The sequence below is a fragment of the Staurois parvus genome, unplaced genomic scaffold, assembly GCF_062004578.1.
Source record: "Staurois parvus isolate SC_StPar_1 unplaced genomic scaffold, SC_StPar_1.0 ptg000701l, whole genome shotgun sequence".
NCBI classification, from domain to species: Eukaryota; Metazoa; Chordata; class Amphibia; order Anura; family Ranidae; genus Staurois; species Staurois parvus.
The window spans coordinates 2,026,948-2,049,252 of NW_028318497.1; the positions used below are offsets into that span (position 1 = coordinate 2,026,948).

A 22,305-nucleotide genomic window follows, 5' to 3' on the forward strand; every position below is an offset into this window, starting at 1 on the left:
TAGCAGAGGGGGTTGTTAATCAGTTTCAGCTGATTTGGTGTTAATGAAATGAACAACAGGTGTAACTAGATGGGCAACAATGAGATGACCCCCAAACCAGGAATGGTTTTAAAAGTGGAGGCCACTGACATTTCTTCCCCTACTCATCTTTTCTGTTTTTCGCCAGTTTTGCATTTGGCTAGGGTCAGTGTCACTACTGGTAGCATAAGGCGATACATGAACCCTACAGAGGTTGCACAGGCAGTCCAACTCCTCCAGGATGGCATATCAATACGTGCCATTGCCAGAAAGTTTGCTGTGCCTCATAGCACAGTCTCAAGAGCATGGAGGAGATTCCAGGAGACAGGCAGATACTCTAGGAGAGCAGGACAGGGCCGTAGAAGGTCTTTAACCCATCAGCAGGACTGGTATCTGCTTCTTTGTGCAAGGAGGAATAGGATGATCACTGCCAGAGCCTTACAAAAGGACCTCCAGCAGGCCATTGATGTGAATGTCTCTGGTCAATCAGAAACAGATTTCATGAGGATGGCCTGATGGCCCGACATCCTCTAATGGGCCCTGTGCTCACTGCCCAGCACCATAGAGCTCGATTGGCATTTGCCATTGAATACCAGAATTGGCAGGTCCACCACTGGCGCCCTGTGCTTTTCACAGATGAGAGCAGGTTCACCCTGAGCACGTGTCAGATGTGAAAAGGTCTGGAGAAGCCGTGGAGAACATTATGCTGCCTGTAACATCGTTCAGTATGACCATTTTGGTGGTGGGTCAGTGATGGCCTGGGGAGGCATAACCATGGAGGGATGCACAGACCTCTACAGGATAGACAGTGGCACCCTGACTGCCATTAGGTTATGGGATGAAATCCATAGACCCATTGTCAGGCCCTAGGCTGGTACAGTGGGTCTTAGGATCCTCCTGGTGCACAACAATGCCCAGTCTCATGTGGCAAGAGTATGCAGGCAGTTCCTGGAGGATGAAGGAATTGATACCCCCACACTCGCCTAACCTAAATCCAACAGAACACCTCTGGGATATCATGTTTTGATCCATCAGATGCCGCCAGGTTGCACCTCAGACTGTCCATGAGCTCAGTGATGCCCTATTCCAGATCTGGGAAGAAATACCCCAGGACACCATCTGCCATGTCATTAGGAGCATGCCCCGACATTGTCAGGCATGCATACAAGCACATGGGGGCCATACAAACTACTAAGTACCATTTTGAGTTGCAATGAAATTTCAGCAAAATGGACTAGCCTGCTGCATCATTTTTTCACTTTGATTCTCGGAGTGTCTTTGAATTCAGTCCTCTGTAGGTTGATGATTTTCATTTCCATGGGGAATCTTTACATTCCTATAACATTACCCAGTCCATATCATTATAGATATCCAGCATGATATTTCTCCCCATTGAGATCTGATGTGTTTTCAAAGTGTTCCTTTAATTTTTTTGACCAGTGTGTATGTATATATATATATATATACACACATACACACACACACACACACACATACATACACACACACACAGCTGCAGGGGACTCAAGGTGTAAGTACTGTATACATGTCTTATCACTATAATGGGGTACAGGGGAGCTGGGATATACATTACTCAGTATGTACGCCTGTTGAGGGTTAGGGACTGATGTGATGTTATATATATATATATATATATATATATATATAAATAAAAAATGCTGCGTAATTTGATGGCACTACAGAAGTACCTGAAATAAGGATATGTATATATACACACATACAAAAAAAAATATTTCCATGAGACAAGTGGCATTATCGAACCCTTTTGATTATCTTCCATCTAGGTTAAAAATAATCAGTGAGCTTGGAAGGTATTCAAAATTTAAAATAAACCCCCCCTCCCAAAATGTTTTTTTTTGGTCCATTTTAAATTGTATATACCTTCCAAGCCCACTTATTTTATAATCAGGACTACCTGAAATCCTAACCAAATCCTGTCACGGAAGTGTTCTTAAAAGAAAAAGTTACCCTTAAGCTAAAATTCATCTTTATAAATTGACTTTTCAAGAGTCTCTCCTATGACTTATTAAAGTTATTTGATTTAAAATACTTTGGTTTTCCAAAGACAGAGTTAAATTCCAAAAATTGTTGGAAATAACTTTCTCAACCTGTTGGATTGTTTGAGTCTTAGTCCAAATGTTCCAGTTAGACTCCCTATGAGTAAAAAGGGTCAAACAATCTGTCGTTTAATAAAGGTTTAAAACATCATGTAAAATATTGTGTCAAATCAAAGGTAGGGAAAGGAGTAACAGCATCTACAATTTTTGAGTATGTACTCTTAGAGGCACTTGGAATCCCAAAGAAGTTGACATTGGTCAGATATTAAAACAACTCTCTCGGAAACAGTAATGGGTCAAAATATTCTTCCAACAACTCTGGTTTAGTCTTTTCTTTTAAATTATATGTTTACTAAATTTATGCTACAAATCCAACATTATTCCAAGTAATACAAACAAACATTTCCCATCCCCCATAGCCCCCCCCCCCCCCCCAGTTTCCTTTCTTTTCTCTTATTATTCTCTTGTCTTCTTTTTCCTCGTGTCTGATTATCTATCTTCACCTCTCCCCTCGCCTACTTAATTCTTTCTCTCCTGCACAAGCCATCATTCCTCTCATTATTCCCTTCTTTCTTTTACAGTCCTACATATGTTTTTGATGTTTTAAATCCCCCCCCGTCTTTCCCATTTTTTAAAAAAAATATTTCAGTTTTATCCCCTCCAATATGGTATAGTTCTTCCATTCTATATATATATATATATATATATATATATATATATATATATATATATATATATATATATATATATATATATATTCCACTCCATTTATCCAGTCTTTTATTTTTGGGGTTTCCTGTGCCTGCAAGAATCTGGGGATCAGCCCTTTGGCAGCATTTATTAAATGAAATATCATCATATTCTTATAGTGTTTCACTGTAAACACAGATTTATGAAATAAACAGACACTCTGGTTTAGTCTATTTCAAGCAACGAAGGTTTTTCTAGCTATTTATGTTTGTTTTTCTTTTTATTATTGACCTGATTGGTTAACCACCTCCCGCCCGCCATATAGTCCAATGATGGGCACAAGGTGGTTCTCTCTTTCTGGGAGGACGTCAGGGAGCGCGCGCAGCACGGCGATCGGCAGTGCGCTGTGTCCCTTGGGGACAGTGGATCACCGATCCACGGAAAAAAACGAAGATGTCGGCTCGGTCATGTGATCGGCTGTGTCCAATCACAGCTTATCACATGTAAACAGGAAAATGCCAATTATCGGCATTTCTCTCCTCACCAGCTGTCACGTTGGCAGCTCGAGAGGAGAGGAAAGCCGGTAAATCGGCATTCCGCAGAGGGGACATGTACACTGACCATCAGGGTACTGATGATCAGTGTGGCCACAGAAGTGCCTCCTGTCAGTGTCCATCAGTGCCGGCTGTCAGTGCTAAACAGTGCCACGTGCCCATCAGTGCCACATCAGTGCCTACCAGTGCACATCAATACCACATATCAGTGCCCATCTGAGCTGTCTTTCAGTGTTGCCCATCAGTGCCAGTCAGTGCCGCCTATCAGTGTCGCCAAACAGTGCCACATATCTGTGCCAGTCAGTGCCGCCTATCAGTGTGCGTCAGTGCCGCCTATCGGTGCCAGTCAGTGCCACCTAACAGTGCCAGTCAGTGCCACCTAACAGTGCCAGTCAGTGCCACCTAACAGTGTAGCCTTTCAGCGCCCATCAGTGATGCCTGTCAATGCCCATCAGTGCCTCCTCATCAAAGTCCATCAGTGTCACCTATCAGTGCCCATCACTGCAGCCTCATTAGCGCACATCAGTGAAGGAGAAAAAAAACTTATTTACAAAATTTTATAACAAAAACTAAGAAAAAACTTTTTTTTTTCAACATTTTCAGTGGTTTTTGGTTTAAGAAAAAATAAAATAACCCAGAGGTGATTAACCATTTGCCGCCCACCCTATGGCCGAATGGCGGCCGGCAAATGTCATCAGCGTTCCAGGTGGATGCCATATGGCGTCCTCCCGCACATGCGCAGATTGCGCTCCTGCAGAGCCACGCAGCGGCGTGATCTGTCACCAGCCGTGTACCTCAGACACGGCCGATGACAGAACTGAGTATCGGCCCCCGTCACCCGTACCATGTGACCTGCTGTGACCAATCACAGCAGGTCACATGACAGTTGTATACAATGGATGGCTTCATTCATGCCATCCATTGTATACTAGTGTCTTGCTGTGAATGGTCACAGCTAATCACATGCACATGTCATGTGATTAGCTGTGGTCAAATCACAGCTAAGCACAAAAAAAAAAAAAAACCCTGAATGAATCTATGTCATTAAGGTAAATGCTTGCTTATAGCACAGTAATTCTTTGCTATAAGCAAATTGTGTAAAAAAAAAAAAAAAATACCGATCACTTCCCCAAAGTAGTACAATGTTACTATGGTAACATTGTACTACTTTGGTCATAGTGAAATATGAAAAAAAAATCTTTAAAAAAAAGAAAAACAACATTTAATAAAAAATAATAAAAAATATATATATATATATATATATTTTTTTTTTTTTCATACTGTCACATCAGTGTCCCTGATCACTGCCATGCCAGTTATGATGACACTGTACTGCACTGGTGACAATATGTAAAAAAAAAAATAGTGAAACTAATTTTTTTAATTTATTAATTTTCCGAAAAATTACAAAAAAAATACAACTTCAAAAAACTCGCCATGCCTCTTATGAAGTACGTCGGACTGTCTACTTTGCAATAAGGGGTCATTTGGGGGATATCTGTACTGTTCTGACATTCTTGGACCTCAAGAAATTAGATTGGCTGTCAGTACTTCAGGATTGATCAATATTCAGATCTATACCATAGTTTGTGAACTCTATAAAACTTTCCTACAAACTAAATAATACATCCTAATATGGGTTATTTTCACCAAAGACATGTAGCAGAATACATCTTGGCCTAAATTTATGAAGAACAATTATTTATTTGCAAACTTTTATAAGAGAAACAAAGAAAAACGTGTTTTTTTCAAAATTGTTGGTCTTTTTTTGTTAATTTAGCAAAAAATAAAAACCCCAGCGGTGATTAAATACCACCAAAAGAAAGCTCTAGTTGTGTTAAGAAAATGATAAAATTTTAGTTTGGGTACAATGTTGTATGACTGTGCAATTGTCATTCAAAGTGTGAGAGCGCTGAAACCTGAAAACTGGCCAGGGCAGGAAGGTGTAAAATTGCCCGGTATTGAAATGGTTAAACACCACCAAAATAAAGCTCTGTCACAAAAAAATGATAAAAATTGCATATGGGTACAGTGTTGCATGACCGCGCAATTGTCATTCAAAGTGTGACAGCACTGAGAGCTGGAAATTGACCTGGGCAGGAAGGGGGTATAAGTGCCCTGTAGGCTAGCGGTTAAAGCACTTGTTCAGTGAATATGTGACAAAAACAGTTCTTCAGTGAATATATGATAATGTATAATATGTGTCTTGTTATTTATTGTTTTGACTGAATCAAATCACATTTTATCAGCCATTCTAGTAGGAACAGAAATTCCCCAAAGGTTGATAGGCTTTTCAAATAGTAGCATACTTAAAAGAAACAATATATTTATTAACCACTTGCCTTTCAGAGGATTTACCCCCCTTCCTGACCAGGCCATTTTTGCGTTACGGCGCAGCATTACTTTACCTGACAAAAGTGCGGTCATGCAATACTGCACCCAAATGAAATTTACGTCCTTTTTTCCCATGAATTGAGCTTGCTTTTGGTGGTATTTGATCGCCTGTGCATTTTTTATTTTTTGCCCTATATAATAATTAAAAAAAGGCCAACAATTTTGAGGAAAAAAAAAAGTATTTTTGACTTTTTGCTATTATACATATTCAGTAAAAAAATTAAAACATCAAATTTAGGCCAAAATGTATTCTTCTACATGCCTTTGCTAAAAAAAAAACTCAATACGTGTAAATGAATTGGTTTACATGAAAGTTATAGCGTTTACAAATGGCAATATAGATACTGGAATTTTTTTAAAGATTTTTTTACTAGTAATGGCGGTGATCAGCGACTTATAGCGGGACTGCGGCGGGCATTCTGACACTGGGGGGGAACGGACTTGGTGTCACTGACATTCCCAGTGACACCAATACAGTGATCAGTGCTAAAAAACCACTGACAGTGTACTAATGGCACTGGGCAGGAGGGGGTTAACATGAAGAGCGATCAATGGGTTAACTGTGTGCTGTGTGTGTTTTACTTTGGGGTCGTGTGTTTGTGCTTTACTGTAATAATCCTGTTTGCATGGATGTGCTGTGCACAGCCATCCAAAGCAGTGTGCATGAGCTGACAGGGAGAACAGTTCTCCTCTCCATCGGAGATGCTCGGCAAAAAAACGGTCGGGACCCGGTGATTGACAGTCATGGCTGCGACTGGAGGCGTGGGTAGGGCGCGTGAGTCCCCTACCCGGAAATGCAAAATCACGTATACATACACGTGATTTTGCGCACCCATGCCACCTTGTAGCAGTATATCTGGGCAGCACAGTGGCTAAATGGTTAGCACTTCCGCCTGGCAGCACTAGAGTCGTTGGTTTGAATCCCAGCCAGGGCACCACCTGCCTGGAGTTTGCATGTTCTCCCTGTGCCTGCGTGGGTTGCCTCCGGGTACTCCGGTTTCCTCCCACACTCCAAAGACATGCTGGTAGGCTAATTGGATCCTATCTAAATTGTCCCTAGTATGTATGAATGTGAGTTTGGGACCTTAGATTGTACACTCCTTGAGGGTTAGGGACTGATGTGAGTGTACAATATATATATGTGCAAAGCGCTGCGTAAATTGACAGCGCTCTATAAGTACCTGAAATAAATAAATATAGGGTGATCAGGAAGCGGTTAATATTCTCTGTGTTCCTAAATATTAGCAATTCCTGTACTCTTTACTTACACATGGTTGTTGATTCCCCATGTGACAGCACCAGTTCTCCATGTCAAATGTCTGCATATAGCCAAGTCACAAGTTGCTCCATACGCAGAAGTACCGGGTATTTTCTTCAGCTTCCAATAATAATTAGAATGGAGAAGATTGAATGAAAGGTAAGCATTGAGGCCAGTTTAAACAAAAAAGTGGGGCCCATATGGAAAAATTCTGCAATGTACGAGGAGGCTGTCTCATCAAAACCATGGGCCAACAATCAAATAAAAAAGTGAGGTCTATAGTACAACTGGTCAATCCAAAAAGGTAAACTATAGGTGTGTTTTAAGAGGTCCACTTAATAGTGCTAAACCCTTCGATCTCTACATGATAAAGCCATAACAATACTCCCTGAAATATAAGTATGGCACCTATTGAAAACAGCAGCATAATGCAGATATATTGACTAGAGGCAATATTCTGTTGACTAAAAAGGAAGCTGGATGCTGGATCTCCTCAACATTGCTTAAGGCTAGCCAAGGATGGGGAACATACATAGAGATAAACCTGGGGGCATGCTTGACACACAAATGTCAGGCATAATTGAAGAGTAATGGGATGTAAAAATGGCAAAGAAGACCGCAACGGATACAGTGGGGCTGACCTATATGAGGCCATCCCAGCCGACTCAAGGGACAAGGAAGAAAGGGAAGGAGAGGAAAAGGATTACAAAAGGAAATAAAAAAAAATAGAAAAAGGTAGAAGCCCACAATCAGGCTTGAGTATCTGAAAAATCAACAGGCACAGCATATCCAAAATCCTCTGCTTGGTCAACAGGGAGGTCACAGTGACTTATTCACAATCCTTGAACACGGACAATGTCACACTCAATTAGCTATGCACAAAGCAGTAATAAGGGTGTCATAAAATGGAGAAAAGGATTGAAAAAACAAGACCACCGTAGTGCAAGTGGAAAATCCCATCAGGGATGGCCTAAAAACAATGCGTACCAAACAAGAGGACAAAAAACTCCACAAAGCACCTGCACCACCACAATTTGGGCTGTGGTCCATTCCAAAGGGAACACCTAGTGATGGATGCCCATCCCAGAAACTGGGAGGGGCATAAATTGTCTAAGTACAGCGGAACACCTGAAAGTAAGAATACGAGGATGTCAGTGAGAAGTGGATGGTAGGGTAGGGAAGAAGTAGGGTAAATTCATATACATATGTATGTAACAACAATATCCACAACATAAGTAAAACTAGAGAAACATCAATCTCTGGAGAATGTGCACCATCTTGGTCTAGGGCTGCAGTTAGTTTCAAAGAGAGCTTCGAGGGTAAAGCACACCCCCAAAGAAACTGGCAACAAAAGACCAGCAATCTCAGAGACTGAGCTACAAAAGGGAATTTAGAAAAGGAGCCTCAAAACACTGTCAATGCAGATGCCCCAGCATTATGACATGATGCATGAGCAACCCAACATAGCAACCATGAAAATATCAAAACTAGAGCAATAGTCTAACACCTCATGGCAAGGAAACTGCACAAGCACCATCTAAGGCTAGGTACACACCTATGCAGTTTGCATTTGATCTGTTTCTGCATTGCATCGTGTTTTGCACCTGCGTTTTTGATGTGTTTTGAATTTTTTAAATTTGTTTTATTTTTCCTGTTGCTAGGCAGATTTAAAACGTAAAACACATCAAAAAGACAATACATGCTTTTCTGCAGCATTTCCATTGAAGTCTATAGAACCAAAAATGCAACTTTTTGTTTTCAAAAAAGTCAATGACCTTTTCCAAAAAATGCACCGAGTGAAAACGCGGAGGTGTGAACGTGTCCCATTGGAAATCATGTTAAATGGCCTGTACTGCATTTCTGCAAAACGCTGCGAAAACCTAGGGTAAGGCTGGAAGAAGCAAGAGCATAAACTCAAAAGCAGCATCCAGTCCTAAGGACAAACGGCAATCACAGATTTTAGCAAGGCATAAGTCTGAGGTAGCCAGGGGTACTGGAGGATCTGCAGCTGTATCTGGGTACGTGTATGGACCTCAGTATACAAAATAGCAGTGGCATGGTTGAAAGTGGAAGGACATTGGGGGGGGGGGCACAAGGTAGTGGGAGGTGGGGAGCAGGGAGGGAACAACCCCAGTAATGACTCCAAAAGAATGGATGTTCTAGGATCTTGATAAAACAGTGCTGAAGCATCTCTGAAAGCATAGAGCTCATAAAAGTGCAGTTTTGACAGTTGAACAAGCCAGAATGGAAGTCCCATCCATACGCAATATGATGCTGCTGCAATATCTGCAGAGCAGGTTTCATTTCCCTTTGCTTAGCTATGGTTGTGGGAGTTTTTGCCAAGTTGGCAAACACTTGGTAGTCGAAACGTTGGAAGGTTTAAGTGGGCTTGTCCCCTGTGGCCTGATAGACTCCTTGGTGCAAAAGTAAAGAAACTTGACAATAACATCTCACAGGTGTCCAGATGTGGGTTTTCAAACAAGGGCCACATGTACTGCATGCATTCAAATTCCAGGTGCTAGATAGAGATGCCTGGAATCAGTTCCTGAATGAGTGTCATTACCATAGACTAGAGGTTGGAAATACAGTCAAGAATGCCCCAGAAACGCAGGTGCGTCCCACAGGCTCTTTTTTATGGTTGTCTAGGAGGGCATAGGAGTCATTCATCCTAGTTTCTAAGTCCACTGTTCTCTGGCCCAATTCCCATACCTCTTTAAAAAGGCGCTCTGTTATCTGCTTGGAGGTGTTCTGAAGCACTAAAGGTCCTTGTAGTATGGAGCCTTTCAGTGTGGGGATAGAGAGCTGGTGCTACTATCCCCTTATCCTTCCCGCAGGGGAATAATGCTGACAGCTTTATGAGAGGAATATCAAGAACATTTGGTGCCATTGTTGGCTGCAGAGTGGGACAGAGCTCCTTTGATAGAGTGGCTCTGCAGCTTGTTTTTGGTGCTCGAAGGAGCCATTGTTAGGGTCCCATGGACTAGCAATGTAGAAGGAAAGCAGGATGGACCTGGATCAGTGATCTGGTCAGCTGATAACAAGCCAATTCTGTGCTCAGGAGGGTCTGTAAATTGCAGAGTGGTTTCCTGTTCTGAGAAATACACAGCACTATGTGGTTTTCCTGTTGCTGCATTTTTAAAAAGATGCAGGGAGCTTTTCCATGTGTTTTCCATAGGTACAGCAGCCCAATGAAATGAATGGGCTGCTGTACGCACACAAATGAGGCTGATGGGAAAATAGCATAGAGTGAACATAGGCTTAGAATGTTGTTATTTTTACTGGTACAAACTGAAGGCTCTCTAGGTTACTGGTTGTATGGCAGCTCATTGTGTTTTGCAAAAAAAATATGTCAAGGCAGAGGGGAGAACACAGATGCCATGTATTTTAAGTATTTATTTGTACTGCATTCCACTTACAATGCAATAACAGAAAAACAGTTAATCTCTTAAAAAGCAGGTCACCTTTGCCCCATTCTTTCAATTATTGCTAGAACACGGGAAAGCTAATGTTATCTTATCACCAAGCTTTATCTTTAGCTATATCTGCTAATATTATCTTTTATCACCTACTAACAATCGATCACCCATTTATTCTTTGTGATAACCACAACCAGATAACATGGTAAAGTCACAGTTATAATACATTCAATTTAAACCATACACAGTACATCAAGTAACTAAGCAATTATGAAAAATCTCATGATGATTTGACTGATAAGGATTTTGACTTAAATCTATGTGGCATAAATCTTTTACATAGATAAACAATGTGTAAATTCAGAAAATAAATTAATATGGAATCACAAGCCAAGCCACTTGTAGGAAAACGGTTAGAATTTTTTACGTATAAACCTGATGTAATTGGATGCTCATCACAGTCAATCTCCTTTATACACCAGCAGTTTTGCTCAGAAAAACAGAACTAAGCAGTGACCCCAATAGGGGAAACAATTCCTAACACAACCAGGACAGATGGGTCATTTCCCTGGATCAAATATTGCCATTATAACTGTGGCTTTATTAGTTTTATGAAAATCAAGTAGTTCTTTTTTAAATTCTGGCATTGGTTTTGTTATTAGTTCCTCTTGGGTTAGGAGTATCATTGTATAAAACTCCTTTCACTGTCAATAGCAAAATTGTCTTGCTAGATAATTTTACAATTCCAGAACAGGCGATTCTCTAGTCCTTCCTTTATCTAAGTCTCTAATTACTGCATGTAAAAATTTAGGCGCTGTCTAGTCTGTGCAATATATGTCACAATTCCAAAGTGCAAAAAGTGAATAAAAATCAATAAATAACATTAAATAACTATGAAAGTGAGCATATATGAAAATAAACCAATATGAAGTTCTTAGAATTAGTCCGTATATTTGTGCTGCTCATTCAAAATGTGGCAAACAACCGTGCATTCTAATAAGGAGCCAAGTGCTACTCCTTTATTAAAGTACAGATATGGTGCTCCCCTCCAGTGCTTCCCCTCACTTACCAGAGGTAGTGGAGTCTTAAATTGAAATAAGAGTCATATGCACTGTGTAATGATCCTGGTTAGTCTGGAGCTTGTGATCCTCCTAGGTGGCAGTGTTCTATTTTCCACAACAGTATACCATGCCGATATAGGTTGATCTCATGATGTAAGTAGATAAGAGATTATATAAAAGATCCATATAGTGTAATTCCATTTATTATAAAAAAAATTTAAGATTAAAACAATTGCACTCACATGTACATACAGTCAGGTTCATAAATAGACACAATTCTAACATTTTTGGCTCTACACACAACATTGGATTTGAAATGAAACGAACAAGATGTGCTTTAACTGCAGACTGTCAGCCTTAATTTGAGGGTATTTACATCCAAATCAGGTGAACAGTGTAGGAATTACAACAGTTTGCATATGTGCATCCCACTTGTTAAGGGACCAAAAGTAATGGGACAGAATAATAATCATAAATCAAACTTTCACTTTTTAATACTTGGTTGCAAATCCTTTGCAGTCAATTACAGCCTGAAGTCAGGAACGCATAGACATCACCAGACGCTGGGTTTCATCCCTGGAGATGCTCTGCCAGGCCTCTAATGCAACTGTCTTCAGTTCCTGCTTGTTCCAGGGCAGGTGATTGACTTGGCCATTGCATAACATTCCACTTCTTTCCCTTAAAAAACTCTTTGGTTGCTTTCGCAGTATGCTTTGGGTCATTGTCCATCTGCACTGTGAAGCGGCGTCCAATGAGTTCTGAAGCATTTGGCTGAATATGAGCAGATAATATTGCCCGAAACACTTCAGAATTCATCCTGCTGCTTTTGTCAGCAGTCACATCATCAATAAATACAAGAGAACCAGTTCCATTGGCAGCCATACATGCCCACGCCATGACACTACCACCACCTGGCTTCACTGATGAGGTGGTATGCTTAGGATCATGAGCAGTTCCTTTCCTTCTCCATACTCTTCTCTTCCCATCACTCTGGTACAAGTTGATCTTGGTCTCATCTGTCCATAGGATGTTGTTCCAGAACTGTGAAGACTTTTTTAGATGTCATTTGGCAAACTCTAATCTGGCCTTCCTGTTTTTGAGGCTCACCAATGGTTTACATCTTGTGGTGAACCCTCTGTGTTCACTCTGGTGAAGTCTAGCTCTTGATTGTTGACTTTGACACACATAAACCTACCTCCTGGAGAGTGTTTTTGATCTGTCCAACTGTTGTGAAGGGTGTTTTCTTCACCAGGGAAAGAATTATTCGGTCATCCACCACAGTTGTTTTCCGTAGTCTTCCAGGTCTTTTGGTGTTGCTGAGCTCACCGGTGCGTTCTTTCTTTTTAAGAATGTTCCAAACAGTTGTTTTGGCCATGCCTAATGTTTTTGCTATCTCTCTGATGGGTTTGTTTTGTTTTTTCAGCCTAATGATGGCTTGCTTCACTGATAGTGACAGCTCTTTGGATCTCATCTTGAGAGTTGACAGCAACAGATTCCAAGTGCAAATAGCACACTTGAAATGAACTCTGGACCTTTTATCTGCCGATTGTCATTGGGATAATGAGGGAATAACACACACCTGGCCATGGAACAGCTGAGAAGGCAATTGTCCCATTACCTTTGGTCCCTTAACAAGTGGGAGGCACATATGCAAACTGTTGTAATTCCTACACCGTTCACCTGATTTGGATGTAAATACCCTCAAATTAAAGCTGACAGTCTGCAGTTAAAGCACATCTTGTTCGTTTCATTTCAAATCCATTGTGGTGGTGTATAGAGCCAAAAATGTTAGAATTGTGTCGATGTCCCAATATTTATGGACCTGACTGTATATAAAACAAGCGAAACGCTGGAAATGACATCACCTGCAGCTATCAATTGGTATGTTTCACCCTTCCTTTAGGGTGTTCTCAGCTTCTGAGCCTTTGAGAATGCCCCAGAAGAGGGGCGAAACATGTCAGAAGACCGCTGTGGATGATGTAATTTCCGGTCGGTGAGGAGCATGTCGATGGTCAACATAGTGGGTTTTACTCAAATTTGACTGCAAAAGTGGAAATACACTTTAAGCTTAATCTGCCACTTCACTGCCCATATTGCGATTTAATTAACATCAAACATTCAGTAATGCATACAAGAATTTGGTAGTGGATAAAAAGTGAATAGATAAACGAATCAAAATTAAGATTACTAAGCGAGTCATCAATAAAGTCCAGGTACAAAAAGCTTTTTGGTTAAAATAAGATACCATTCTTGAACAACTGCAAAAAACAAGAATTCACGGAGTGAAGAATAACACAAAAAAGTCCTTAATGCGGAGCACAACTCTCCACCTCACTGGGCCTGTCACTCCACTTGGTTGGTTTCTGATTGTATTGAGTCCACACTGACTGGTATGAGCAAACTTCTGATGGTAAGTTTAGCAGCAACACTAAAATGAACAATGGAACTGAAAGGAGGGGATACTAAATGAATTGCATTCTCACATGCCAGTCACTACTGCCAGCAATACAACTGCAAGGATCAAATATTTTACCAGGTTTAATCTATCATTAAACCTGCATATATTACCTCATTATAAATCTGTATTCTACCACTTTTTAATTCTATTTAACTTATTGTCACCAGATAAAAATGCAATATTACTTTTCCTTCCAGCTACAACATTAACAAGACACTAATCCTTGTGGACTGCAAATTTAATTTATTATGTTTAAGTTTTATTTACAAATATAATTTGTTCTTTAATTTGTCCGTTAACCACTTATTCACATATACATTCTCTCCTAGTTCTTGTATTCTCAGTGTTTACACCATGCAATTATGAAGAATGGATTCAAAGTCGCAAATTCAAAGATGTTAGTTCAGTACTCGCATCCAGATTTGAAGCTACCTCCACATAAAACCTTTCATAGATACATGCTAAATATTGGCTATCAAAGTATTCTCTGCTAGAGACATATGCATATCATATCTTGAAATACCTTCAAATGATCACTGAAAAATTAGTGGCAGACTGAATTAATAATGATCCCTCTTTTTTCTTGCGCAGTTTTTAAAAGTTTGATCTATCCAAAACATATTTTACTACTGTCAGTATGCACAGACTCTTATCATTCCTAGTAGAGAAATCTAATACAGTAGTGACTGATTAGACTATCATAAAGTTGTATATATAAAGATCAGCAGTGTGTTATAATATGGCAGAATCCACTTGATACAATTGTTTGTTATGTTATCCACTTGTTTTACAAGTGTATTTAAAAGGCCACTAAACTAATGTTTACTCCAAAAAAATAAGCACCAAAACCATTAATAGTTACAGCAAATTTCCATTCAGTATTTATGGAGAGTCAAAACGGTTAGTTTGATGCTTTTTTATCTAAAACAAAAATGGGAATCTCTACAATGATAAATCCCACATATTTTATTGTTTTTAAACATGCTGCTAGTGCATAAATATAAACTACTGATGTGCCAGAAATAAAGTCTGCTCCAAACCTCCTCTTTGACATGCAAACACAGTGTATTTTGGGCTCTAAATTCCAAAGCATGTGTTGCCAGCTCTACCTACTTTAATTCTGATGCATTACAAAGAACACAGACCCCCATTTCCCACCATCTTCATAACTCCCCATTCTACAGAGGCAGAGAGCACAGGAACTTGTACGTTTACAACATTTCTGGCAAAATCAATAGGTATTTTTGCATTTATCAAACAGTTGGAACAAAAATGTTCGAAGGTATATTTAGCAGACCAAACGGAAGCAAATAAGGGATGGCCATTGTTACGATTTGCATGTTCTTTCATTGGAGATCACGGTCAGCCTGCAATGTAAGCTCCTTCACCTGGCTGTGGGACTATCTAGTGTCTGCGTTTAGGTTTTGAGCTTTTCATTGCTAAGGGCAAGAATGAAAAATTTACAAAATGACAACTATACACATTTATTGCAATGAAAAAGCTTTAAGCAGAACTCGAAGCAAAAACGTCTTTACATGTCCTTGTTGCTGATTTCCTACTTTCACTGAATATGTCATCCATCTCCTGGTTCACTCAGTAGTTGCTCTGAAATAACCTATTAATTTTCAAATCAAACTGTTAATTCTCTTTGGTTTCTTGTTTTGAAGACCATTGGCTGCTATGCCTCCTATTCCCCTGGCCACTGGTCTTGGCACATCCCTTCTTTAGTTCTTTCTCCAGGAAGCAGTGATGTAATTCAGTGAATCGCAGTGATAGGCAGATTAAGACTCTCAGACATATTCAACATATACAAGTCCAGTGTACCCACCCTCATTCACTACAATTCCCTGTGGTTGATGGGAACTGTAGTTTCCTTTAACTACAGAGAGAGAGGAGAGGATGTGATGTAATTCCTCATGTTACACCTCCCCCTTCGCAGAACAGCTGCTGTTATCTTTTGAATTACAGAGATGAGGTCATGAAAATTCAATTACACTTTTCTCCTCAATTACACTTTTCTTCAAAATATTATGAAATGTTTACCGTTTTGTGTAGGGGGTGTAGTAATAGATGATATTATTGTTTCTTGCCTTTCCCAGGGTTCTTCTTTAAGCAGTAGCAATTCAATTAAAAGTGTAAATAACATATTTGCTTGCAATTAGGGTTTAGTTGGATGCACATAGCTGCAATAGGATGCAACATTTTATACACATGCTCCTAAATTCCAGCTCCAGCCAAATGTTTTCTTTTTTTTTTTTATTGAGGATAGCAAGGGCAAAGATTGAAACCTTTTTGTTTTCGGTTTCTGCTGTGGAAAGGAGGGGATTACCCATGTCCTGTCACATTCTGACAGAAAGATGGCACAAGGAAAACCCTCCAGTGATTAAACAAACAGGAAGAAATACCTGACAGATGATAATTATCCCTTTTTCAATTACTTTTATAAAATATAATTTTAGAAATCATTTAATGCAGTGTATACCCCTAATATCAGTTTGTAAACCACTGAGCTTTAAAAATAATGAAGCATAGCCCTGCCATTATACTTCAAAATACCCTATGTATAACTGCGTCAGTCAGTTGGCTTCTGACAAAGTGTGTGCAAACCTACTTTGTACCCATTCTACTTACTTCTAGCTATGGATAAAATGTATTTTTAAGATAACCATCAGTTTGTTTTCAGTTTCATTATTGAGGAGTTTGTAATTAGGGCATCTCACAGCTTTACAAATCTTACCATAACCAGTTCCAAAATGGATAGAAAAATCTTCTCTTTCCCACATGCAGCTGAAATCATCTTGCCCTTTATACCTGTGCTTGGGATAAAACATGTATCTGCTATCTTTCATGTTGACTTGCTATATATACATACATACACACATATAAAAAAAAACTCCTAAGAAGTCTTCTAGTTCAAAAGAGTTTGTTTTGTAATCTTTCATTGAATTTGACAAATTCTTTTATTATTTTACTACTTGCATTGGAACCATCTTCAGAACTCACATGCCCATTTTATATTGTGGTGCCCAACAATGTACCCCATATTAGGGATAACAACTGCTTCTTACAACACTATACTAGCATCACATATCTTACCTACCTTCATTCCATACATCCCACGATTTCTTATGTTTTCAGCTGGTGCTTGGCATTGATGGCTACTCTTAATCTTAGTGCAAACCAGTACTCCATAGTTGTACCCAAATTCTGTTTATTCCAGCAGTATTCTATTTAACACAAAGGGGACAATGCGGACACTATAACTTTGATGCATACATGTATGCTTTTTAACAGTAAATTTTACCTACCATTTATCTGCCAATTTGTTTCTGCCATTCTGTACATACATAAACACCAGGGCATTTAGGATTTTTTAGCATGGTTGCTCACACTATTTTTAATCAACCTTTATTTCTATATTCTTATCTAAATTATTTAATTGTCTTATGAAATGTATAAAAGAAAAAAAAAATCAGCCCTTGATCAGTCCTCCACCATGGTAGCCATCATACAGAGCATCAGATTAAGGTATCAGAATAGAGGACGTTGGCTTATCATTCCAAACATCAATATATACACAGGTAATCTCTAAATACCTCCATCTGGGTATACAAAAATGTGCTGACTCCTTTGTTAGTTAACTAATTTGTAATGTATACATTACATTTATACAAGTTCATCACAAAGAAATGAAAGAAAGATTAAGTCATTGGGTTGATTTGCCAAATGCAAAAAGCCTGTTCAATTTCCAATTGAGTTTTAGCTTTCCATTAAGCAGTAGCCCAAGGCACATATTAAAGGGTCATAGGAAAGGGATATCCCTAAAATAGTACTTGGAGAACCTCTTTTCAATAACAAACTCATCTGGGCCACCACCACAATAGATGGATCTAGTCTCTTGGGAACTGAAAAAGAATAGGCGCTGTGGAAAATGCTCTCAGTCAAGCACCTTAATGAAGGTGCATCTTTATTGGGTGAGACAAAGTAGTATAAATAATAAAATTTGACCAGCCGGAAGTGAACAGTGTGACTCCAACGGAGACTTGACAAAGTGCAACTGCGTGAAAAATGTCCTCTTGGTAACCCTGCATACAATCTTAGCTGAAGCCGACGCCGGACACTGCCTTCACTTGCTGTGATGACACGGTGTGATGACGCCAACCAGGACGCCGGTATGCTGACACCACGTGATTTGAAGCCGGCAGGAGCGTTCTCCGATCTCAGCTCCCTCCAGAGCGGACAGGCCGTCCGTTGGAGTCACACTGTTCACTTCAGGCTGGTCAAATTTTATTATATTTGCTACTTTGTCTCTCCCAATAAAGATGCACCTTCATTAAGGTGCATGACAGAGAGCATTTTCCACAGCGCCTATTCTTTTCAGTTATCTTCATTATGCAAATGATTAACAAGGCAGAAGTGGTGAGCTCATGATTAACTGTTCACATGTTCCCACCTGGAGTGGCCTCTCTACGCTCATTTTTATGAGTTTCTATCTAGTTCTTGGGTCCGGCTGACATGTTTAATGACAACTGTATACAAAGAAGAGGATGAACCGGAGATCAGTGGAAGAACTTTAAATATTTCCTTACTACTGTTTTTCTTCTGTTGTGCTGATGTCTACTTCTCATTTAATGCTTTTCAATGCATATTTGTGTTTGTTAATCAGTACATTATACAAAGTTGAAATTAAACCTGTTAAGGGAATAAGCAGCATCTGCTTTAGTATCAGTAACTTAGAATGAATTGAAATAGAGAATTTAGGCTGGGGTTGAAGTGCATGTCTAAATAGCAAATATTAACACAATCTCTACAAAATTAGTAAACATTTCTCACCCAATTGTTGAAAAGATTTCAAACTGCTGTTTTCAAACAGATCAATAAATTTCTCTTATTTCCTGCTCTTTACATGAGGCAAAGTCCTTTAGCTTTTCTATTTCTAGAAAGTAAGAATTATTCCTTTTGGGAATATACTTATTATAGCATATTACATTTAAGAGTGCGTAAATGTACCTCCACACCCTATATATTAGCTGAAAAGTCAGTGCAGAAAGGTACCTGATGTGGGGATCCCCCCTTCTCCAACACAGAGAGGTTTTCCCCCACCAAAACCAGATGGCACATGGCAGTATATTTGACCTGGTCATAATAGATGAATTTGTGTCAGTAGAAAATAGAACCGGGAGTTTATTATAGAACTGTCATCTTTTCGTTTGGATGTCCCCTTCCTTACCTCACACATCTTTCTCCCCCATACAAGTTCTCGATTAAGATTATCAATCTAAAATATCTTTAAGGGTTCCACACTGAAGAGTTATTAAGAATATGTAGAATTTGGTCCATACTGTCTGTATAGGAAATTGTACATTCTGTATAAAATTGCATTCTATCTTGTATGCTTTTCCTATGTATTTGCACACTGCACTCACTGTGCAAATGGCACTAATAATGTTTTCTTTAAATGTTTTCATTCTTTTGACTCCTGATTAGCAATTAGCCTGCCTATGCAATGTCACTTGTTATCATAATATTACTTTTATGGTAACAAGGGGCGTTACATTGGCAAACAACATCAGTGCAGTGTGAAAATACATAGGTAATACATACAACGTAGAATACAATTTTATACAGAATTTACAATTTCCTTCACAATCTCCCCTCTTTTGATCAATATTTTACATTTTGATCACAGGCCATACCTACTATCACCTCTAACCTGGAACCTCTTTACAATTAGGTGGACCTAGTCCCGGCCTAAGAGGCAAACTTCAGTGAAGAGAATCTGATAGCTGAGAGCAGCTATAACATTATAATATGACCTTTTATTGCGACTAAAACTTGCATAAAAAACAAATGATTGATGAAAAAATATATTTACATATTAATTGGATGTACACTGTGGCCTTGCAGCTTGTGGATATGCGGAGTTAAACACAGACAATGCTACATAAAATGGAAGGCATATACTGTAAAAGACAATATGACTTCTACATAACACAGAAAGTGTGTGTGTGTGTGCGCGTGTATATATATACACATACACACACACACACACACACATATATATATAGACACACATACACACACACCATACTAATAAATTTATTAAAACATTTGAATAAATAGTTCCTGGGGTACTGTGGTTCCAAAAGGAAACCTAATTAAACACAGAGATAATTTCATTTATTCGTTTTTGGAGTTTTATCATGGGGACAAGGTGCTTTTGGGGGAAGACCCCCCCCCACCCCAAAGAACCCCCCATGTTGTTGCTCGTTCCCACCCTTTCCTGACCTATTGTGCTGCATGCTGGATAAGGGTATGGCATGGATTTTGGGGGGAACCCCGCAGAGTTTTATTGCAGCCAGCTTCCCAGCCCTCTCCTTAACAACCAGCTATTCTTCACATAGAATTCAGATCAGTCGATAGATTTTTGACCAATTCGAATTGTTCTGAATATTTGAAATTCGTTAGAAAATGAATAAACAAAATTAAATTCGTTATTGTTTTTCATAAATTTGGATACATCTGAATCACCAAATAACCAAAAATTCATCTGAATTTAAACTCGGACCAAATTGAATTGCACGTCTAGATGGGAAGCCATAGTGTTCATCTCATCGTTCTCTGACCACATATAAAGTATTCTGTTGGGGCCAGGGCCAAAAATGTAGCTATGCATGCACAAATTGACTTTCATTTCTCTATTCTAGCTTTTTCTAATGATTTAGAATGTACTAGTTGTGGCACCTTACCCTAAATTAATTCCAAAACCTAACATCACAATTACTTGTTATTTCTAATGTTACATTGTTTGTCACCCTTTACCATTAAGCTTAAATAGATAGCTGTTCCTCTAGCTGTTTAATCTGCATGATTCTTACTCCATGTGGACTTGGTAACCCTATTACCCATTGAGGATCCCTGTCCACTTAACCATTTATCTAGGGGCTCATTATAGGCGGAACCGCATCTTCAATTCATATATTCTCTAGCGCTTCACTTGCTCTGGGCATTTTTGAGGGTCTTTTACCCTTCATTCCCTTCTCTACATGTGCCTATATCCTCTTGCCTTTAGATCTACTATTACAGCAGATGTGTGCTTCATATAAACAGTTAACATCATTTTCTTATCTATAACATTCCAATGGACAGTAGATAGTGACAGCATAACATATTATCACCAATCAATACACCTTGATTAAGGGGTAAAGTACCCTTTGTCCCGAAAATGGCTTACCAATCAAGGAAGTCTGATAACTCAAATGTAAGCAAAGGGCTTACCTCAGCTGGCGGATTATCAGAAATTCCCAGATCGTCTCAGGAACCTCATTTCGGATTTTCAGGGTTCCCTCCAAATCCTCTCCTAGGCAAAAGTTTGCCATCTGTTCTAGAGAACACTATCTTAAACAAGTACCACCTACTGGCCACCAATAGGGTTAGAACCAGGAGACACAGTTCAATCTAAATTTATGAACAAGTAGATTTATGTGACACCCCAACATCCATACATGCTCCAAACAAAAGCACCTGACCCTAAACATGGTAACCCTAAGCAAGCTCAGAGAAACTAAGAAGCAGAAAACCAGTATTTTTAATGTGAGAGTCCAGAAATGGCACTTTCAACATTTCTCTCAAGAAAACTTTCCAATGAATAATAATTTTTGCAATTATAAAGGAATTACAGCATATAATTACCTTTTAAGAAAATAGTGCTGCAACACTGCATTTTGGCCAAGACATTTTAGATTCCTTTTGGACTATCAACTTAACCTTAATGTTGTGCTGAATACATAAAGTTTTACACATTCATATAAACCCTAATCAAACACAAAGGTCTGCAAAAAGCACCATGATCTGCTTGAAAGCAATGAGCTACTGCATTGTGCACATACCAGCTACACTTTGCTTTATCATTTTGCTTAAACCAAGTAATATCTATGTATAGAGTAGCGAAGCAACATAAACAAATCTATTTCACGAAAGAAGAGACAGTTTGTTTGTTAAGAGGTTATAGCTTTTTCGATAAACTGAGCAAGCTTCACATCTTTTTTGGTCAACTTTCCACAGTCATGAGTAGTCAGAGTTATTTGAACCTGTATGGATAAAACATACAAATTTGAATCAGCATTTCTGTATAATATAGCAGTTAAAACACATTAGGATTTATTAAAGTAGTAGAACACGTAGCTTAAAGGAGAAGAAAAAGCTGGCATGACTGTATTCATTGAATCATATGCAAGCAAATTTCTTTTGCACGTGATTGGATACCTTATTTTCACCTACCTCCGTCTAATTTACAAAGCTAAGTAAAAATTTACTTTTCACAGTGAACATCCTCCAACCCTTTGCAATTGATATATATATATATATATATATATATT

The 22,305-nt window shown here is 39.0% G+C and overlaps 1 protein-coding gene across 3 annotated transcripts in view; it reads right to left on the reverse strand.

Moving 5' to 3' along the window:
• Positions 1-21,496: 21,496 nt before the first annotated feature.
• The window catches only part of LOC149446022 (pterin-4-alpha-carbinolamine dehydratase 2-like), a 229,722-nt gene continuing 228,913 nt past the window's right edge, over positions 21,497-22,305 (reverse strand). For 2 of the 3 annotated variants that reach the window (XM_089653141.1, XM_089653140.1), the window contains one exon: positions 21,897-22,017. Coding sequence is in view for 2 of the 3 variants with exons in the window: in XM_089653140.1 (XP_089509266.1) it covers positions 21,925-22,017 (93 nt within the window). In the remaining variant the exon portion in view is untranslated. Of the gene's footprint in view, positions 22,018-22,305 lie in introns of all 3 variants that reach the window. The other variant, XM_089653139.1, reaches the window with a different exon arrangement.